The sequence below is a fragment of the Nyctereutes procyonoides genome, unplaced genomic scaffold, assembly GCF_905146905.1.
Source record: "Nyctereutes procyonoides isolate TBG_1078 unplaced genomic scaffold, NYPRO_anot_genome, whole genome shotgun sequence".
Lineage (NCBI taxonomy): Eukaryota > Metazoa > Chordata > Mammalia > Carnivora > Canidae > Nyctereutes > Nyctereutes procyonoides.
The window spans coordinates 261,174-282,190 of record NW_026575091.1 but is presented as its reverse complement, the minus strand read 5'-3'; the positions used below and the strand labels follow the sequence as shown (position 1 = coordinate 282,190).

At 56.8% G+C, this 21,017-nt stretch overlaps 1 gene segment (V, D, J or C); it reads right to left on the bottom strand.

Moving 5' to 3' along the window:
• The window catches only part of LOC129514712 (immunoglobulin heavy constant gamma 1-like), a 34,249-nt gene extending 30,514 nt beyond the window's left edge, over nt 1-3,735 (bottom strand). Inside the window, 1 exon segment of the C gene segment in view lies at nt 3,713-3,735. Coding sequence covers nt 3,713-3,735 — 23 coding nt within the window.
• Nucleotides 3,736-21,017: the final 17,282 nt, after the last annotated feature.

Genomic DNA, 21,017 nt, shown 5'->3' with positions numbered 1-21,017 from the left:
ACTTACATTAAAGTTATCTTTGAGCTTATCCTATTGGAGTTCATGAGCTTCCTGTGTATGCAGACTCATGGCCCTCATCAAATTTGGATAGCTTTAGCCTTTATTTATTTATTTATTTATATTTTATTTTTTATTTTTATTTTTTTATTTTTTTTTATTTTTTATTTTTTTTATTTTTTATAAATTAATTTTTATTGGTGTTCAATTTACCAACATACAGAATAACACCCAGTGCTCATCCCGTCAAGTGCCCCCTCAGTGCCCGTCACCCATTAACCCCCCCCGCCCTCCTCCCCCTCCACCACCCCTAGTTCATTTCCCAGAGTTAGGAGTCTTTATGTTCTGTCTCCCTTTCTGATATTTCCCACACATTTCTTCTCCCTTCCCTTATATTCCCTTTCACTATTATTCATATTCCCCAAATGAATGAGAACATACACTGTTTGTCCTTCTCCGATTGACTTACTTCACTCAGCATAATACCCTCCAGTTCCATCCACGTTGAAGCAAATGGTGGGTATTTGTCGTTTCTAATGGCTGAGTAATATTCCATTGTATACATAAACCACATCTTCTTTATCCATTCATCTTTCGATGGACACCGAGGCTCCTTCCACAGTTTGGCTATTGTGGACATGGCTGCTAGAAACATCGGGGTGCAGGTGTCCAGGCGTTTCACTGCATCTGAATCTTTGGGGGTAAATCCCCAACAGTGCAATTGCTGGGTCGTAGGGCAGGTCTATTTTTAACTCTTTGAGGAACCTCCACACAGTTTTCCAGAGCGGCTGCACCAGTTCACATTCCCACCAACAGTGTAAGAGGGTTCCCTTTTCTCCACATCCTCTCCAACATTTGTGGTTTCCTGCCTTGTTAATTTTCCCCATTCTCACTGGTGTGAGGTGGGATCTCATGTGGTTTTGATTTGTATTTCCCTGATGGCAAGTGATGCAGAGCATTTTCTCATGTGCGTGTTGGCCATGTCTATGTCTTCCTCTGTGAGATTTCTCTTCATGTCTTTTGCCCATTTCATGATTGAATTGTTTCTTTGGTGTTGAGTTTAAGAAGTTCTTTATAGATCTTGGAAACTAGTACTGGCAGAAAAACAGACACAGATCAATGGAACAGAATAGAGAACCCAGAAGTGGACCCTGAACTTTATGGTCAACTAATATTCGATAAAGGAGGAAAGACGATCCACTGGAAGAAAGACAGTCTCTTCAATAAATGGTGCTGGGAAAATTGGTCATCCACATGCAGAAGAATGAGACTAGACCACTCTCTTGCACCATACACAAAGATAAACTCAAAATGGATGAAAGATCTAAATGTGAGACAAGAGTCCATCACAATCCTAGAGGAGAACACAGGCAACACCCTTTTTAAACTTGGCCACAGTAACTTCTTGCAAGATACATCCACGAAGGCAAAAGAAACAAAAGCAAAAATGAACTATTGGGACTTCATCAGGATAAGAAGCTTTTGCACAGCAAAGGATACAGTCAACAAAACTCAAAGACAACCTACAGAATGGGAGAAGATATTTGCAAATGACGTATCAGATAAAGGACTAGTTGCCATTATTTCATCTATTCTATTTTTATATATATTCTCAATATGCTGCAAACCATGAATTCAAACTGATGCACCCAACCCACCCCCTAGTACAGGCCCTGTCTAGTTTTCTCAATCCTGGTGGCTGTGGGTCTCTCCTCTCCTCTCCTCTCCTCTCCTCTCCTCTCCTCTCCTCTCCTCTCCTCTCCTCTCCTCTCCTCTCCTCTCCTCTCTCTCCTCTATGCATTCACTTACTGGGTCTACAACCTGGGTGCAACATTCTCCTGTCTCTGCCACCGTTCTTTGCTCACATGGACACCTTTCTGTCATCTGGGGTTTGGAGGTCCAGGGTGCCCCCAGCGGAACCTCTGGACCCTGCTTCAGACCTCAATTCCCAGGAGGGCTGCTCCACCCTGGGTGTGGCTCTGAGCTCTGACTTTGCTCTGGGGTTTGGTGTCCCCATCTTGATCTGCCCACATAACAGCTTTGGTGGTAAATTGATCAGGAAATGAAAGGGTCCTGGGTTGGATCATGATCCCACCCCTCATTCCCCAGATTCATGCCCACCCAGACCCTATGACCATGACCACATTTGGAAATGGGCTCCTTCTCGGTGTCCATCGAAAGATGAATGGATAAAGAAAATGTGGTTTTTGTATACAATGGCATATTACTCAGCCATTAGAAATGACAAATACCCACCATTTTCTTCGATGTGGATGGAACCGGAGGGTATTATGTTGAGTGAAATAAGTCAGTCGGAGAAGGACAAACATTATATGGTCTCATTCATTTGGTGAATATAAATAATAGTGAAAGGGAATAGAGGGGAAGGGCGAAGAAATGGGTGGGAAATATCAGAAAGCGAGACAGAACATGAGAGGCTCCTATCTCTGGGAAACGAACTAGGGGTGGTGGAAGAGGAGGAGGGCGGGCAGTGGGGGTGACTGGGTGGCGGGCACTGAGGGGGGCACTTGAGGGGATGAGCCCTGGGTGTTATTCTCTATATTGGCAAATTGAAAACCCATAACAAATAAATTTATTATAAAAAAAGAAAAAAAGGAAATGGGCTCCTTGCAGACATAATCAAATTAGGATGAAGCCATCTGGAAGTGGGAGGTCCCACCATCCAATGTGATTACTGTCCTTAGAAGGATATTCACACAGAGACACAAGCTGAACACCACAGGACAATGGAGGCAGAGATTGGCGCAACTGGCCAAGGCTAAGGTTTGCTGTGTGGTCGGTGGCTCCCTGAAGCTGAAAGAGGCAGAGAGGGTCCTCCCATAGATGCGCTGGCAAGAGGGTGGCCCTTCCACACCATGATGTCAGGCTTCGAGCTTCCAGAACTGCTACAGAGTGGCTGTAGTTTTGGAGGATAGTCGCTCTGGCAGCTCTGTTCTTTCCCTCAGCTCCGCCTTCTCTTCTGTTGCTTCTGCTGCTGCAGCGACCGTCTGAGTCACAGCTAATCCTTGAAGCCAGCGCGCCTGCCCTGTTCTGTGGCTGCGTGCACGGTGCTGGCTTTCTTCAAGCCCTCTGGGTCTGTAAGGCTTCAGCTGATTCAACAAATACAGTGTACTTGACTCCTATTTGATAAGATACGTCTCTAGGGCTTTCTATCTCATCTAAATGTTAGTGGATGATATTGTGTCCCTTCATCAAGTAGTAATTCTCTTTCTTGTTCTTTATGTATATTTTGTCCTCTTGCTCTTTCTCCTGACCAGTCCCCTCAGAGGTCTGTCCTTTTTAAGAAACAGTTCTGGGGGGATCCCTGGGTGGCGCAGCGGTTTAGCGCCTGCCTTTGACCCAGGGCGCGATCCTGGAGACCCGGGCTCGAGTCCCATGTCGGGCTCCCGGTGCATGGAGCCTGCTTCTCCCTCTGCCTGTGTCTCTGCCTCTCTCTCTCTCTCACTGTGTGCCTATCATAAAAAAAAAGAAACAATTCTGGACTTTCGGTGCCTCTCAGTTGCTTCTTTTCTACGTTTTATTGATGTTTTTTGTTCATACAACAATTATGTCCTTTCTTGCTCTGTGTTTTTTGTTGTTGTTGTTGATCCGTTTCCAACTTGTGAACTTGGACTCTTCATTAACTCACGTTTTCTTTCTCTCAGGCTTTGGATTCTTCCTCGGACATGGCATGAGACATGGGCAGGTCACTCACCTTTTGCCAAACACGCTCGTCATGTTCGTCGTGTTGTCAGGGAGTGTGCTGCATTGGGCCCAAACATTTCAACATTTACTGAGTTGTGAACCAGGACCCAGCTGAGGGTGAGTTTCTACAATCCGCGGTGTGTCCAAGGAGAAGCGCTCCTTGATTTCTGGGTCAGAATCCCACAAAGTCTGACAGATAGTGTTTGTGGCTCTGCTTTCAAATGTCTGCACGGCGATTCCCACCTCTCGAGTCCCTTCTGCTCAGGGCTTGACCTCATCTTGCCACTGACACTGCTCTTGAGAGGGCAGCATGACCTCTGCTGTGCCTGACCCAGGGGTCATCCTCCAGCCCCCTGACAAGACCTGTCAGAGACGCTGGGTGTAGCTGGAGCACCTCCTTCTCTACTCAGTGCCTCTCTGCCTCCTGCTCTCCAGCCTTGGTCATGGAGGCCCCCAGTCCTGGCGTCTGGCACTCCCTGCCTCCTGGCTTGGACTTCTGTGCACACTTTGTCCTTGGTCGTCCCGACCAGTCCTGTAAAGATCAATGCCAGCCACGTGCAGACGGTTCCAAATTCAAGTCCCCATCTCTGGCCTCTTTGAGTCCCCATCTCTGGCCTCTTTGTGAACACTGCAGTTGTGGGTCTCGCGGTGGGACCCCACCCCAGCATCCCTTCACAGCCATCTAATTGGCAACTCCAATGCCATCCTAGAAAGGAAGCTCTTGATCTCTCAATCTCGGTAAGTGGCAATTCCATCCAAGCTGTGGGTCAGGAGACCTCCCTGCAAACCTGTCAGGTCTTCCACCCCAGGATGTGCATGACCTGAACCCTGTTCTCTACTACCACTGCCCCCACCCCACTGCCTCTGTGTCCTGTTCAGACTCCTGCACTGTCACCACTTGAACCCCTCTGGGGGCTTCCTGTCACCTAGAGTGAAGCCCATGGTACATTATGCCAATGGATCCTTTTACCTGCTGCCCTGTTTGCTTGCAATGTGCCCCCCCCAGCCCCACACTGACCTTGCAGGTCAAAGCCACCACCTCCAGGTAGTGTCCTGGTCATCTGCCCGATAACACCCGGTGCTGCTGTTTGGCCTGGCCCCATTGTTTACAGGGACATTTACCTGTTTTTCTGCTCATCCTACATCTGGACACTGCCGCAGCGCAGACACCCTGTGTGTGCCTCCACCTTGACACCTTCTTGATGCACAGTGGGCTGTCAATGAACAGCAGCTAGCTGAACAACTGCTCAGTTGTTTGGAGCTGCTTTCTTTGATTATTTGTGACAGTAATGTCATGTGTTTTCTTGGTTGTTTGCATTTACAGCCCCCTGGGAGCGATCTTCCCTTCTCCACCTTCCACTGAGAACTTGTCTGAAGCTCACATCTCTCCCACTGTCTGCGTGGTTCCATCGCTCCTTATGGAGATGCTGTGATGCTTAGTTTCTTCTGTTAACGTGACCAGGCTATGGTACTCCAGTATTTGGTCAAACACTCATCCAGAGACTGAAAGTATTTTAAAAGCGTGATTAACATTTAAATCAGTAGACAGGGATCCCTGGGTGGCGCAGCAGTTTGGCACCTGCCTTTGGCCCAGGGCGCGATCCTGGAGACCCGGGATCGAATCCCACATCGGGCTCCCGGTGCATGGAGCCTGCTTCTCCCTCTGCCTGTGTCTCTGCCTCTCTCTCTCTCTCTCTCTCTCTCTCTGTGACTATCATACATAAATAAAATTTTTAAAAAAATCAGTAGACAGTGAGTAAAGCAGATTGCCTCCATGTGATGGTGGGCCTTGTCGAATCAGTTGAAAGCCTTGAGTGAAAAAAGGCTGAGGTCCCACAAGAAAGACGGAGCTCTGCCTCCAGACACTTCCTGACCTGACTTGCAGCATCCACTCTGCTCTCCCAGATGCAGGCCTGTTTTATAGATTTTGGGCTAACCGAGTCTTCATAATCATGTGCTCTGGTTCCTTAAAATAACCCCCCTATAAATATAAATAAAATATAAATACAAATATATATATATATATTTATATAAAGGATAGATGAGATTTTGAAATAATATTGACAGATTTTCCTGTCACACACACATCTATCAATCATTTATCTATGTATAATCTATCAATCTGGTCTATCACTGTTTATTCTCTGAAGAACTCTAATCAATAGACTATTTGATGTCAAGTGCTTTGGTTGCTGTCTCCCATCCCTTTCACTTTGTGTATTCTGTCTTCCAGAATAAGCTCAGGAAACATGGGCAGGCCTGACCACAGTCGGGAATGGACAACAGGACCTTGCCTGCAGGACAGAACTCTGGTTTCTGCCTACATGCCAGGAAGCCTTGGGCCACAGGCCCTGGTGGCAGAGCAGTTCAAATCCTCCCCTTAAACACCAAGAGAGGGGGAAATCAGTTGGGCCCCATGCAGGTGGCTGGGCGGTGAATTCCACCGTTTGGGACCAGACTTGTCAAGCCTTGATTTAGGTGTGGGAGGGCACATATGTCCTGTTTATCACACAGCTGGAAACAGATGTTTCTGCCCAGGGTGGATGGCTTCCCGGCAGGCGGGACTGCGGTGGCCCCGGGTGAGCTGTGGAGCATGCAGGGAAACCGCCCTTGGCCTGCTGTCATAGGGTTGAGTTACAGCTTGTGGCCGCAGGACTGGGGAAGATCACACAAACACTCCCTACACCAAGGTAAACAGCCCAAACTGGGGCCCCACAGGGACTGTCACATGCCTCTGGCACATAGATTTCTGAAGTTGGGCAGAGGTCAGTTGATGCTTATTAAAGACAAAAGGGGAAGTCCCAGTAAAAGGCAGACCACTGGATTCTTCCATTGAAGGAAATAGCCTGACCATTTGGCCCATTGGGAGGGGCCAACCAGGAGGGACCAGCCAGGAGGGACCAGCCAGGAGGGATCAACCAGGAAGGATCATCCAGGAAGGACCAGCCAGGAGGGACAAACCAGGAGGGACCAGCCGGGAGGGATCATCCAGGAGGGACCAGTCAGGAGGGATCATCCAGGAGGGATCAACCAGGGGAGACCTGTCAGGAGGGATCATCCAGGAGGGACTAGTAAGGAGGGATCAGCCAGGAGGGACCAGCTAGAAGGGACCAGACAGGAGGGATCAACCAGGAGGGACCAGTCAGGACGGACCATCCAGGAGGGACCAGCCAGGAAGGATCACTCAGGAAGGATCACTCAGGAGGGAGCAGCTGGGAGGGACCTGTTAAGAGGGGCAAGTCAGGAGGGATCAGCCTCCTGATCATCCAGGAGGAATGGGAGGGATCATCCAGGAGGGACCAGGTAGGAGAGTCCAGCCAGGAGGGACCAGACAGGAAGGATCAGTGAAAGAGATTGGTCAGGAGTGATCAGTGAGGAGGGAGCAGCCAGGAAGTATCAGTCAGGTGGGATCAGACAAAGGAATCACCCAGGGGGAATCAGTCAAGAGGGGCCAGCTAGGAGGGACCAACCAGGAGGGATCAGTCAGGAGGGATCAGCCAGGAGGAGCCATCAGGTGGGGCCAACCAAGATGGATCAGTCAGAAGGGACTAGGCAAGAGGGAATAGCCAGGAGAAGCCAGGCAGGAGGGACCAACCAGGGGGGGGATCAGCTAGGAGGCATCAGCCAGGAGGGACCAGCCAGGGGGGATCAGACAGGAGGAATCAGTAAAGAGGGGCTATCCAGGAAGCCAGGAAGGATCAGGGAGGAGGGATCAGTCAGGAGAGGCCAACCAGGCAGGTCAGTGAGAAGGGATCACCCAGGAGGGATCATCAAGGAGGGATCAGCCAGTGGGACAAGCCAGGAGGGACCAGTCAGGAGGTACCAGCCAGCAGGGATCAGTCAGAAGGGAATGCCGAGGGAGGATTAGCCAAATGGATCAGACAGGAGGGATGAGACAAAGGGATCACCCAGGAGGGATCATCAAGGAGGGATCAGCCAGGAGCAAATAGCCTGGAGGGATCATCCAGCAGGGATTATCCAGGAAGGATCAGCTAGGAGGAATCAACCAGGTCGGGTCAACCAGGAGGGACCAGCAAGGAGAGGCCAGACAGGAGGGACCAGCAAGGAGGGATCAGCAAAAGGGATCAGTCGGGTTGGATCAGTAAGTAAAGATCACCCAAGAGGGATCAGCTTGGAGGGACCATCCAGGAAGGATCAGTCAGGAGGCTTCAGCCAGGAGGGGCCCACCAGGCAGGGCCAGCCAGGAGGGATAAGAAAGAGACACCAGTCAGGAGGGACCACCTGGAGGGATCAACCAGGAGAGGCCAACCAGAAGTCGCCAAGTAGGAGATAACAGCCAGGAGGGATCAGCCAGGAGGGATCCACCAGGAGGGATCATCCAGGAGGGATCAGCCAGGCTAGTCCAGCCAGGAGGAATCAACCAGGAGGGGCAAGCAAGGAGAGGCTAACAAGGAGGGATCAGCCAGGAGGAATCAACCAGGAGGGGCAAGCAAGGAGAGGCTAACAAGGAGGGATCAGCCAGTAGGGATCAGCCAGGAAGGATCATCAAAGAGGGATCAGCCAGGAAGAAATAGCCAGAAAGGATCAGCCAGTAAGGATAAGTCATAGGAAGCATCCAGGAGGGATCAGCCAGGGGGGACCAGGCAGGAGGGGCCAGCCAAGAGGGATCAACCCAGATGGATCACCCAGGAGCAATCAGCCAGGAGGGACTAGTGAGGTAGGTCTGGAGAGATCATCAAGGAGGGATCAGCCAGGAGGAAACAGACAGGAGGGATCTGCCAGCAGGGATTAGCCAGGAAGAATCAGCCAGGAGGGATCAACCAGGAAGCTTCAGCCAGATGGGATCAGCCAGGAAGTGCCAGCCAGAAGCAATAAGGCAGGAGGAATCAGCCAGGAAGTAATAGCTGGGAAGGTCCAGTCAGGAGCGATCAGCCCACAGAGGCCAGCCAGTAGGGACCAGCCAGTAGGGACCAGCCAGTAGGGATCAGCCAGGAGGGATCAGCCAGGAGAGACCAGACAGGAGGGATCAGCCAGGAGGGGTTAGCCAGGATAGGGCAGACAGGAGGGACCAACCAGGAGGGATCAGCCAGGAGAGATCAGCCAAGAGGGACCAGCCAGGAGGGATCAGCCAGGAAGGGTCATCCAGAAGGGAGCAGCCAGGAAGGATCAGCCAGGAGGGTTTAGCCAGGAGGATTCAGGCAGAATGAACCAACCAGGAGGATAGGTCAGGAGGGATCAGCCAGGAAGGACCAGCCAGGAGGACCCAGCTGGGAGAGGCTATCCCGGAGGGATCAGCCAGGAGGAAACAGCCACGAAGGAGCATCCCAAAGGGCTCAGCCAGGACAACCAGCCAGGATGGGGCAGCCAGGAGGGACCAGCCAAGAGGGTCCTGTACGGAGGGGCTCGGGGACTGAGAGTTTAGGCAAATGTCCTGGCTTTGGCCAAGGGAGCTTTGGCCTTAGAATTGCCTGGAGGCATATGTGTGTTCATGATCCCTCACATCTTATATTTTAGGGTTTTTTCCTAGTGTGTTTCTTGTACAGAAAGCAGGTCAAATACAGATACCCGGGCCCAGCCAGGTGTTCAGCATGCTCAGCCGAGGACACGGGTCAGGGGCTTGGTGCCATACTGCTACCTTCCCTTGGGAGTGAGGGTGGGACACCATGGGCACTTTTCCTGGTGAGGATGGGCTGGAGGATGTGGCTTAGGTCTGAGGGCCCCAGTGCATGACCTCCTTTGAGGCCGGCCAGATCATTCATCCATTCGCTTGTTCATTTATTCATTCCTTCTGCTATTGTAAATGCTGGGTGTGTGCAGTCCCTGCTCCCATGGGGCCTGGAGGCCGGGCTGGGAGGTGGGAGGAACCAGGGGGCAGGTGGATGGTGCCCTGTGGAATGTCTGGGGAGCAGGCCCAGAGGGCTACAAGGAGGTGGGGGCTGGGGAGGCCCAGGGCCCTGGCCAGGCCTAAAGGAGTCCTGACCTCATTCCTGGCATAAAGGGAGCCCCATGATATTCCTCAGCTGAGGCTGCTGGGACACAGGTCAAAAGACCGCACTGGCCATGGGTTGGGGAGGGGAGCCTGGAGGCTGGCTGGATGACTGGGGCTCTGGGAGGGGTGACGTGGCTGGCTGTGTGTGGGAGGACGGCTGTGATGGCTTTGGGTGTCTTTGGGGGTCCACTCGGCCGGAGGTCATTGACGGAGATGGCAGGGTGGGGGAGGGTGGACTTCAGAAGGAATTAACTTTGGGAATTCAGGATTTGTGCTGCATTCGTAAATCTGTGCCGTGTGCAGGCAGATGTTCATTCACTCAGCAACTGTTTGCTGAGCACCTAATGTGTACTGGGCTCTGCTCTGCATGTTGGGGGTCATCAAGGAGCAACAGGAAACACTGCGCTCTGGCAAGGAGAAAGGAATAACCGACCAATTTAATGAGAAAGGAAGCCAGAGAATGTGCCAGAGGGGAGAGAAGAGAACTCAGCGGGGGAGGAGCAGAGGGCAGGGGGCAGAGCCACCACAGGCCCCATGTGCAGTCTTCTGGTGAACCGTGGGGAGACCGAGGCCTCATCTGGTTCTGGACACAGGGCTGCCCACGCTGCTGAGAGGCTGCCAAGGGCGCAGTGGGCAGGGTGGCTGCACAGGACGCCGCCAAGGGAAGGGTGGGTGGTGCGCACACCGAAGCGACGGGTCAGCTAGCGCAGGAGATGCGGCCTTCTGGGAGCAGCATGGGTGCAGGGAAAGGTGGGAATCCATTCTGAGAGCTTGGCTTGAATGCCTGGGAGGGTGGGGCTGCCTTGGCTGGCAGAGGTCGGAAGTCTGACACCAGCCCCCAAGGAAGGCCAGGCAGGGCCAGGCTCAGTCCCCTGGGTGCTCCAGGACACAGCCTGTCCCTGGACTTCCCACTGGGCTGAGCACGGCGGCTGAGCTGGGGTCACGGCCCTTCCTCTACTGCGCAGCTGCAGCGGGGTGTCTTGCTCTGCTGCCACTGCCTTCCCGTGTGGCTCTGTGACAACATGGCCCCCTTTGGCCAGGACCACCTCTCTTCTTGAATCCTGAGCTGGAGGTCTCTGCAAAGTGTCTTTGCCCTGGACATCCCGTGCAGAGTCTGAGGGGTCCTGCGTGCACATTTTCAGGGCTATGAGTCAGCTGACCACAGCGTGATGTCCAGCTGTGGCATGTGGAGTGTCGGTGATGTGGAGCTCCAGTGGCGACATGTGGAGTCAAAGTCTGCATGTAGCAATGAGACGTGGGCTGAAGCCGTGAGGCTTGATTGGGTGGGTGAGGATGGAGGCACCTGGAGGCACAAGCAGTGACAGGGGGGCACTGACACTGTGGTGTCAGGAGCCAGGAGGGGTGTCACCGTGGATTGGCTCGGGGGATTGGGCTTGGCAGCGGCTCCCCCTCACTCTTCTCCCTGGCCAGTGGGCGGGGCAGGCAGGGAGCGTGGAAGGTGTCCACCACAGTCGCCTGGCCCCTGTGACCACTTCCGCTCCTGCAGCTGAGGACCCTGGGTGATGGCAGGACTGCAAGTGGTGACTGTGTGCTGAGCCATGCCAGGGTCACCTCTGGGCCCCTTCAGGCACTCCTGCATTTACCACTCACCCCATTCCAGGTGACAGGTGTGCTCCCACCCACTTCCCTGGAAGGACATGATTCACGAGGGTCGGAGGTCATGCCTGAGGCTGTGAGACCAGGCACACACACAAAGAGCTCCGTCTACGGGGCTGTCCTAACTCCCACCATGTAGAGCCATGTTCCAATGTTGTGTGTGAGCCCGTGCGGGTGCATGGGCTCATGTCTGTGCATTTACGTGACCACACACAGCAGACCAGCATGTGTACATGCACATGTGTGCACATGCCTGGGTATTTGCACATTTGTATGCATGTGTGTGTGCTCCATGTTTATAGGGGTACAATGCACATGTATATTGTTTGTGTCTGTGCATGTGTGCTTATGTGTGAACCATGCTCGTGCACATGTATGTACACACATGCCTGCATGCATGTGCCCGTGGGTGTGGGGAGCAGCAGCCCCCTGTGACCTGTGCTCCTGTGCACATCTGGATGCACACATGCGTGCATGCATGTACCCATGGGTGTGGGGAGCAGTAGGTCCCATCCCAGGGCAGAGAGGCCCCCACCCACCTTTTCCCATGCCTCCCCACCACGTGCCTGACCACTGCTCTACCCCTGCCCTGGGTGTGAATCTCCTGGATGTTTGTCTGCAGCCCCTGGATCCTCTGAGCAGAGGTAGGTCTTTAAGACTGAGGTGGGGAAGCAGGAGGCAGGTGGAATGAGCAAGGTTGTTTTTTTAAAAAATTATTTATTATTATTATTATTTATTTTATTGGAGTTCAGTTTGCCAATATATAGCATAACACCCAGCAGCAAGGTTGTTTATGGAGCAAAAAGGCAAGGGGCTGCCGTCAGGACGGCTGGCTCGGGGACGTGCAGGGTGGGATGCCCTCCTCTCTGCATCTGGTGGCTGAACTCTGGACAGAGGTAGACAGAGGTAGGCAGGGGGTGAGCAGAGGTGGGCCCGGAGTCCAGGCCGGGCCTCTCTGTCCTCGGCGACAGCATGCAGGCTGGGCCTCCCTTCTCTGGGGGTGCCAGGTGTCTACTCTCCTGGGGTTACTTCACCTGCAGGAGGAGTCCAGTGAGGAAGGGGGCTGGTGGCCAGAGCGGAGCAGGGGGAGAGTGTGAGGGGCAGGGTCCCCAGAGGACGCAGCCCATCCTCATGTCCTGCCTGGCTGAGTCAGGGCCAGATGTTTCACTATGGGGTGCTGTGGTGGAGGGGAGGGGCCCCTGGTGTCTCCCCGCCCTCCCGGGCCCCACCAAGGCCGCACATGACCCCGCTCCCTGCAGACTCCCTGAGCCTGCTCCAGCGTGTGCCCCGGCCCTGTTCACAGGTGTGCCGGCTGCCTTACTTTGAGGAAGGTGACGAAGCCGCTGTAGAGCAGAGTGAGGACGAAGAGGGCCGCGAATGTGGGCCACAGTCCGCTGGCATCTTCCAGATCCATGGAGTCCCCGCTGCTCTCGTCATGGCTCTGGGGGGCTGGGGGGGTCATGGCCAGACCTGGGAGCAAGGGCACCAGTGGGGAGGTTCAGTCCTGTGCCTGGCCCACGTGAGGGGGGGTGCCGAGCTACAGACGACTCTGAGGCTTCCTGATCCTGACGGAGTGCCCACCTGATGCACCTCTGTAAAGCTTCTCCCTGGCCCCCTCCCTCCAGCACCAGGGGCTCCGCAGAGACAGGGAGGCCCAGCACCAAGTGGGGCAGACGGACTGGAACCACACACTCTGGCACAGAAGCCAACATGTCAGCATGGCAAGTGCACACGGGCAGTGGGTGGCACTCGGCAGGTGCAGACACAGGCAGCCTGGCCCAGCCATGGTGAAAGCGCCTTTCAGGAGGGGCTGCTGTCATGATAGGGACCAGACGGCCTGACCATGCAACCAGAGGTGGGGACCACACTCTAAGCAGAAGGAACGCCGTGCTCTGGGATGGAGCCTGAACCAGGGGGGTAGAGGGGCCCAGTGTGGCCAGAGCGGAGAGCTTGGGCAGGGGTGGCAGAGGGGCTGGGGCTGGGTGGGGCCCTTCAGAGCAACAGGGAGCCCCTAGGGCCTGGAAGTGGGTGACTGACTTGGCCAGATCTGCCTGTCAAAGCCGCCACTGCCCCGGGAACCGTCACTGGGTGCAGGCGCATCAGGCCCTTGGCCCGACAAGCAGTTGGTGAGGCTCAGTGCAGTGGGCCTGGGGCGGCGTGGGTCATGGGCAGAGGAAGCAAGCATGGACACTGCGCGGGCCTTGCAGACTGTAGCAGTCGTCACATCTGGTAACGAAACTTAGGCACATTTTTGTTCTGTTTATTTCATTTTTCGAGTAACTAAACTCTAGTGCGTTCCACTAGGCTACTGGTCCATGTCACAGAGGGAATTTCAAGAAAGGCAGTGATTCCGACTCCAGATAATATAGGAAAACCTGTTCTAGGCACGTGGGATGTTGCGCTGAATGGCTGGGGGGCTCAACCAGACAGGCGGACGTTGCGGCAGTCGCCCCGGACAGAGCTCTGTCCAGGTAATGACCCCCAGCCAGGGCAGTGGACCCAGCCCCAGGGTGGCGAGGCGGGGAGCGCTTGTCAGAAGGCAGGGGTGGGGCGGGCAGGACATGCTTCCTGTGCGGCCTTCACTGCAGCGCAGCAGGGCAGGGCAGAAGGCAGTCTGTGGAGCACAGCCTGGAGAAGCCTGACATGGGATCTGGACACAAGTGGAACTGTTTTTAATTACAGGGCCTGGATCTCCTTGGGGTCAAATTCTGTTTGCTATTTTTCATCAGATTGTGGGTGAAACTCTTCTGCTTCTTTGCATGTCTTTTAATTTTCGGTTGCGTGCTGGACATTGTGAACAAGCCAACAGCTGGCAGAGGGTAAGTGCACTCTCCCTGGGCGGGGGGTGGGGGAGTCTAGCAGGACAGGGATGGGGTCAGGACCCTCTGCCCACAGAGGCTGTAGGCCTGGACACCTGACCCAGTTCTTCCCATGGTGGCCACTGAGCAGGCTCCTGTATGGAGCAATCAGTGGTGGAGAGGATGCGGAGAGAATGCTTTTGTGCTCATACCAGGTGTCATCCCATGAGGACTTTAGAGTCTTAGGGATTCCCTCATTCCCTCCTCCTCCCTGGATGATCACACCTCGGTTCCCCTGTTCCCTGGGTGGGGCTGAACTTCCCTTATCTCCCCCTGTGCCCTGGGTGGGGCTGACCCTCTCCTCTGTCGCCCTGTGCCCTGGGTGGGGCTGACCCTCCCCTCTGTCCCTCTGTGCCCTGGGCCTGGCTGACCCTCCTCTGTCCACCTGTGCCCTGGGTGGGGTTGACCGTCCCCTCTGTCCCCCTGTGCCCTGGGCGGGGCTGACCCTCCTCTGTCCCCCTGTGCCCTGGGCCGGGCTGACCTTCCTCTGTCCACCTGTGCCCTCGGTGGGCTGACCCTCCCCTCTGTCCCCTGTTCCCTAGGTGGGGCTGACCTTCCCCTCCATCCCCCTGTACCTGGGGCCGGGATGACCCCCCCCACTGCATCCTGTGTCCAGAGTGTGTGACTTTGGCAGGTGGATTTACCCCTGCCCCATGCAAGAAGTGTGACCACCACACAGCTATCGGCAGGGTGGTGGTTGGAGCTGGGCCCGAGGAGGTTTGGCCACTCCCTGCTCACTCACATCCCTCCATGTTCCCCTGCCCTACTCTACACATGCCCACCCCTGTGGGTCCAAGGGGAGGCCTAGTGAGCACCCACAGCAACTATGGGCATAGATGCCACAGGCCCATGGAGGGGATCATGAGGACCTCATTGGAGCTGAGCCCTGTCCACTGAGCTGTCCAGGCCTCCCCACATGCTGGCACGTCTATGGACTCAGGTGAGCTAGGAGAGCATGTGCACACCTGCAGCCTGCAGCCTGGGGCTTGGTGCTTGATGGCAGATCAGTCTCCAGCCTTGACAGAGTTTGTCTGGGGGGCTAGTCTAGCCTCACCATGACGTCATGCCATGGAAGGCTGGGTCTGTGCCTGGGAGCAGCCTGTATGCAGGGTGTAGGAGGGTGGAGCCAGGAAGACTGCCAGTGTGGACCTGGCCCAGGGGAGGGAGGAGAAGTAGGGCCTGGAGGCTGCTCTGGGGGCTGGAGTACACAGTTCTAGGGGGACATGAGCCATGACAGGTGGCCCGGGGCAGGTGGCACCCAGAGGGGCAGGACACAGCGTCGAGAAGACAGGCTTAGGACAAGGGGTAGACGAGGGTTGACACTGGGACTTCAGGGGAAAGTCTGCTGGGCAGAGGTAGGCAGGCTGGGGGCTGAGGATCAGCCACATCCCTGGGGGCCCTCCAGGCTGCCCCCCACCAGGATGCCACCCTGACAAGCCTGGCTGTATCAGGCAGTGGGGCCAGTGCTGTTGTCTGGATATCTCCTCACTTGGAGGCATGCCCATGGTCTGGGCCATTGGCGGGGTGTCTGAACGGGTGGTGCCTGGCACAGCCTCCCACATTGCTGCTCTGGGCCTGTACCAGGAATCTTCCCCCACCTTGCTCCTAGGGCAGCCTGGGGGCCTCTCCACACCTGAGCAGGAGGACGATGGCATCCTGCTCCCTACCTGGCCTGAGGTGTCCAGCACTGTCCCACCAGGGCCTTGCTGGGCACGGAGGGGGCACTTCTCTGGGTGCTTCACCCTGCTGGGGTGGCAAGGGGGTCTGACAAGGGGCCTCAGAGGGGTGAGTAAACCCTAAGCCTGTACTATGAGTGCCCACCCTGGTAGGTGTCATTCCCTCCGGCCCTGTAGGGCCTGCAATCAGAGCCTGTTGTGGGCATGCGTTGGTCAGATTTCTTGGGCAGACCAGCTCCCACTTCTGGGTGTATCTGGCCCCTGAGATGCAGACTGTTCTCCCAGACCAGGGGGCTCCTGGGGCTTGGGGAGGCTCCAATGTCCCTGAGAGTAGTGTCGGGAATGACCACCCTCTCCAGGGTAGGGCCCTGTTCTGCATCCACCAGTGGGGCATGTCTTGGTGGGAAGTGGCTGCTGTTTGGGGCCTGGCAGCGGTGACACCCACCTCCCCACCCCTCCTAGCCCAGCGTGTGGTGTGTGGACCTGAGGACACAGGTGTCAGTGCATCCAAAGCCCTCAGTGTGGAGACAGCATGTGCACAGTCCAGACGCCAAGCTGGCTGGGTGGGGCCATCCTGGCTGGGTGGCACGGACTTGGCTGCTGCCCAGACCTGGCCACTCAGCAACTCTGAGGGCTGCCCCTCCACCCCGACCCTGTGCTCGGGAGAGGCCGGCACTGAAGGCCGCATACCCACGTGCGACTCACCACTGTCCAGGCTCCAGCTGGTGTTGAGCAGCTTCCGGGAGGCCTCGTGCCTGACCACACACGTGTAGGTGGGCGGGTGAAGGCCCTGGGGAGTGAGGACACGCAGGAGACTCCAGGTCTGGAACGTGGCACTGCCCGGCTGGGCCATGGGGGGTGCAGTGGCGAACCAAGAAGGGTCCACCTCAATCTGGTCCTTGATCCAGGTGAGAAGGATGTCAGGGGGTGAGAAGCCAGACACCTCGCACAGGAACCAGGAGGCTGCTCTGGGCATGGTCAGGGCACGGACGTTGAGGCTGCTGGGCGCTCTGGCAGCTGCGGGGAGAAGCCTGGTCATGCTTGAGCCCCTTGGGGCATTGGGAGAAGCTGGGTGGCTTGGGGGATGGTGGGTCCCCCCACTTGGTGTCTCCTTATGGGAGGAGGTGGCCAGCAGAGCCCACAGGAGTCATGTGTGTGCATGGTGGGGGGGTGCTCAGCCAGCCTGTCTCCTGGGCCTGGGGGCAGGCCTCACCATGCTCTCTGGCTGCTGCGGACACCACCTGGGAAGGCATGCTGGGGAGGCTCAGCGTGCAGGTGATGTTGGCCCCTGAGGCCCACAGGGATATGGGCAAGACCAGGCGGCTGCTCCAGCTCTGGGAGCCATTCTCATGCTCCTGCAGCGGCCCCTCCTCCACAGCCTTGCTGGGGGGCGCCCCGGCCACCTCCCAGGACAGGTGGGCCTTCTGCAGGTCATCCCCCACCACCAGGCAGGTGAAAGCAGCTTCTCCCTGGAGCCATGGTCCCCGCAGGGGAGGGCGCAGCATGTAGAGGCTGGGAGGGTGGGTGTGGTTCCAACACTCTGTGGGGAGAGCAACCTTGGTCAGCAGGGGTGAGTGGGGGATACAGACCCTGCCTGGGGGTGGTGCTGGGGGTGGGGGGATAGAGACCCTGCCTGGGGGCAGTGCTGGGGGTGGGGGGGTACAGACCCTGCCTGGGGGCGGTGCTAGGGGTGGGGGGATACAGACCCTGCCTGGGGGCAGTGCTGGGGGTGGGGGGATACAGACCCTGCCTGGGGGTGGGGAGATACAGACCCTGCCTGGGGGCAGTGCTGGGGGTGGGGGGGATACAGACCCTGCCTGGGGGTGGGGAGATACAGACCCTGCCTGGGGGCAGTGCTGGGGGTGGGGGGATACAGACCCTGCCTGGGGGGCTTGCTGACCCCAGGAGGGCCACTCTCCCTAGTGCAGACTCCGCCCCCTTTGCTTCCTGGCCTCCCACTGCGGGGCCGGGGCTGGGGGTTGGCTTGGGGCCTGGCTTTCCCTGTGTTCCCCAGGTGGTTTCTCTCCTCCCCCACTCTGCACCCCAGGAACTGGCCTCTGAGGATGGTGTCCGCTGGGCATCCTGGCTCCTGGGCTTGTGTCTGGGTGTGGCTGGTGGGAGGCACTAGGGAGGAAAGGGAGATGAGACGGCAGCACACTTAGGGGGGCCCCTGGGCCTTCCTGCTCCCTGGGGCCCCAGGGCCTTCCCACACCCGCCGCTGCCCCTTCCTCCAGGCTCCCGAGCGGTCGCCCCACCAGGGTCACCCCTACAGTTAGGGTGAGGACGGCCAGTAGGGCTCCGGGCCACAGGCATGGGATAGACCAGGGCCCCACAGGTCTGTTCTATCAAGGGTCACATTGTAAACATTTAGGCTTTGCAGTCAGTGGGGATCCTGCGTCCCCCATCCCCAGCCCTCTAAAGCTGTAGGACACAGGGTCTGGGCTGCATCTGGCCGGCAGGCTGGGCGGTGTGGGGCGTAGATGTGGCTGGCCTGTTCTCAGGGCCGGGCTCCTGGGACAGCACACCTCAGGCTGCCCCACCAAGGTCACCTTCCCCCAGAGGCCCACCCAGCCACAGAGGGTGAGGGCCCAGCCTGTGTGCGGCGTCCAGCCCAGGCTCCTCGTCAGCGGGCGTGTACCCTGGCCACAGGTCATGGTGGCATTCCGCATCCTTGCCTGGAGGGCTGACCGCTCTCGATGACCCTGTCCCCTCCGTGTCTGAGCAGGCTGTGCTGAGCCTGGGTTGGGGATGGCACTGGGGCAGGTTGTGGAGAGCCCACAGAGGGGCCACAGCAGCCCACAGCCTCTGCCCTGTGTGAGCTTCACCGACGCCCCAGAGGGCTGGCACCGGGGCTGCCATCCTCTGCTCATGAGGCCTGCTGCCTGGCTCAGAGGACTGAGCCTTGTCCCGAGGGCGCAAGCAGGGTGGCTGTGACGCCGTGTGGCCTGCAGAGAGGCAACCGGAGGAGGGTAGGCAGCTCAGTGAGAGGCCCTGTGTGGCAAGGAGGTCCTGGGTCCCCAGGGCTCCTGAGCCTTCAGGTGGCCAGCTACCATTCTGTAAGGGTCATGGGGCCACATTCCTCACTCCACACTTTGGCCATGTGTCCTCCGTGGGGCTCTGTGTCAAGCTCACATCCAAGCTCTGTCCTCTGGGTCCCACCCCGTCCCCGTGCTGTCTGTGGGGTGTCTTGTGGGGGTGTCTCCTGTTCACAAGGGGCCTGGTGTGGTGTCTGCTGCTGCCCAGCACAGGGCCTGCTGTGGGTAGACGCCACTGCAGCGCTTGCTCTTCCTGACCCAGACGGAACCGAGAGGCTCATGGGAGATGTCAAGGAGGGCTGCTGGAAGGAGTCAGCGGAAGGGATGGGAAGGCAGGAGGGGGCTCCTCACCTGAGACCCTGGTCACGCTGGGGGCTGCGATGTGGTCCTGGGGTCGGGATGGCGCATGAGTCAACAGGGAGGCGGCAGTTTCCCAGGATGCTGAAATCAGAGGAACAGTGGCAGGTGAGGGCCAGAGAGTGCATGCTGGGGATGGCAGGAAGGAGGGGTGAGCAGTTGCACCATGCAGAGGTGAGCACTGGGCCTCAGGAGGCCTCACGCCCAGCGCAGCCTTTCTCTCACACCCTGGGGCATGGTCTGTGGGGAGAGGACTCGAGGGTTGGGTGGTGGAGGGGGGTTTCTGTGCCCTGCGTGGCCTGGCTGTGGTGTCAGTGCTCAGGGACCAGCCCTGTGGTGAAGGTGTGTGGGGGGCCTGGAGGGCCCTCCTTGGTGGTCGGGGGCCACCAACCTGGCCAGTGGATGGCTTTCTGCAGTTTCTGATTGTTGTCTTTCCTGATGGCTTCGCAGTAGTGCAGGCCTGGCTTCCAGGGGGTGGACAGGAAAGACACCTGAGAGTGGTCCAGCATCTTTAGCGTCTTCGGTGTGGTCTTTTCCATCTGGGCCTGTGCCTCTGGGCCTGTCGTGACCCGCACAGAATCTAGGAAGGGTCCTTTTGCCAAGCAGGCCAGGGCTATGTCCTCACCATTTTTTGGGACCTTACATCCTGAGACCAAGGGGAGCAGAAGTGACGATTCTCTGGAGGCTGGAAGACAGACACAGGTTGTGAGTGTGCAGGGTGGCTGGGGAGGGGGCTCAGGGGGTGCGGCTGGGAGGGCAGAGCTAGCCAGTGGCTGACGGCCCCACCTGTCGCCTGAATCAGATAACTGGTGCTCCCTCGCTGCAGAGCCCATGGCTCGGTCAATGCTCGGGCTGGTGTCGCCCAGACCCCTGCTCAGGGCCCCTTGACCTCTCCCTGGGACCTGGCTGGCAAAGGGTGGCCAAACAGGGTCCCTGCCTGTGTCCCTGATGGCACAGCTGCCTGTTAGGCTGTGGCCCCTGCCTTGTGCTGAGGTAGGAACAGATGGGCCTAGGCAGGGCAAGGTAAGGGAAAGGCCCGGAGCCAGGCTCCCATAGATCCCAAGAAAACAGATAAGGCAGTGGAAACAGAGAAAACAAAAAACAACCCAAAAATCTGGCTCCCTAGCTGTGAAATGTTAGGGAGTATCTCCCTTTGATGGTTACCAAGCAATCACAGAACCTCACCAGACCACAAGGAATGAAGCCATTGAGGGTGTTTTCAATAGTCCTGCTCAAACCAAGACAGCACGAAAATCTTAAGGCCACCAGCTTCCTGGTCAGTTCTCGATAGAAGACTCCTCCTAAAAGCCCTGAGAGGCAACCCTGACGGGACCCCTCTCACTTCTGAGAGCTTCCTCTAGACCTTTGTTTATTAAACTTCTATCGCTTTGCTCACTCTCCGTTGTCCCCAAGATTCGTTCTTCGACTGCATGAGCTAAGAACCTCACGCTCCCACTCCTTTGTTGGCAAATCAAACTCCAATAAAAAATACATACAAAAAAGAACCGTGCCTTCCCATACCAGTGCCACGCCTCCCAGGCACCACTGCTGTTGCTCAGACGTGCCCATTCGTCAGCCTGCCGCCTGGGCTGTCTGCTTGGGTGGTGGTGCCAGTGCCCACTCCACGGGTCCCATGAGCAGGACAGCTCTCTGCTCCCCTAAGCAGCTGGCCAAGCTGCCTTTGGGGCCCCTGCTTCCCAGACAGCTCCCTGGCATTCTCTCAGGCAAGGACTCCTATAACACATGGTCGGGGGGATGCCAGGCATGCGTGGGCCTGTGGGCAGAGCTGTGTCCTGACCCCCAGTGCCCCAGGATGTGACCT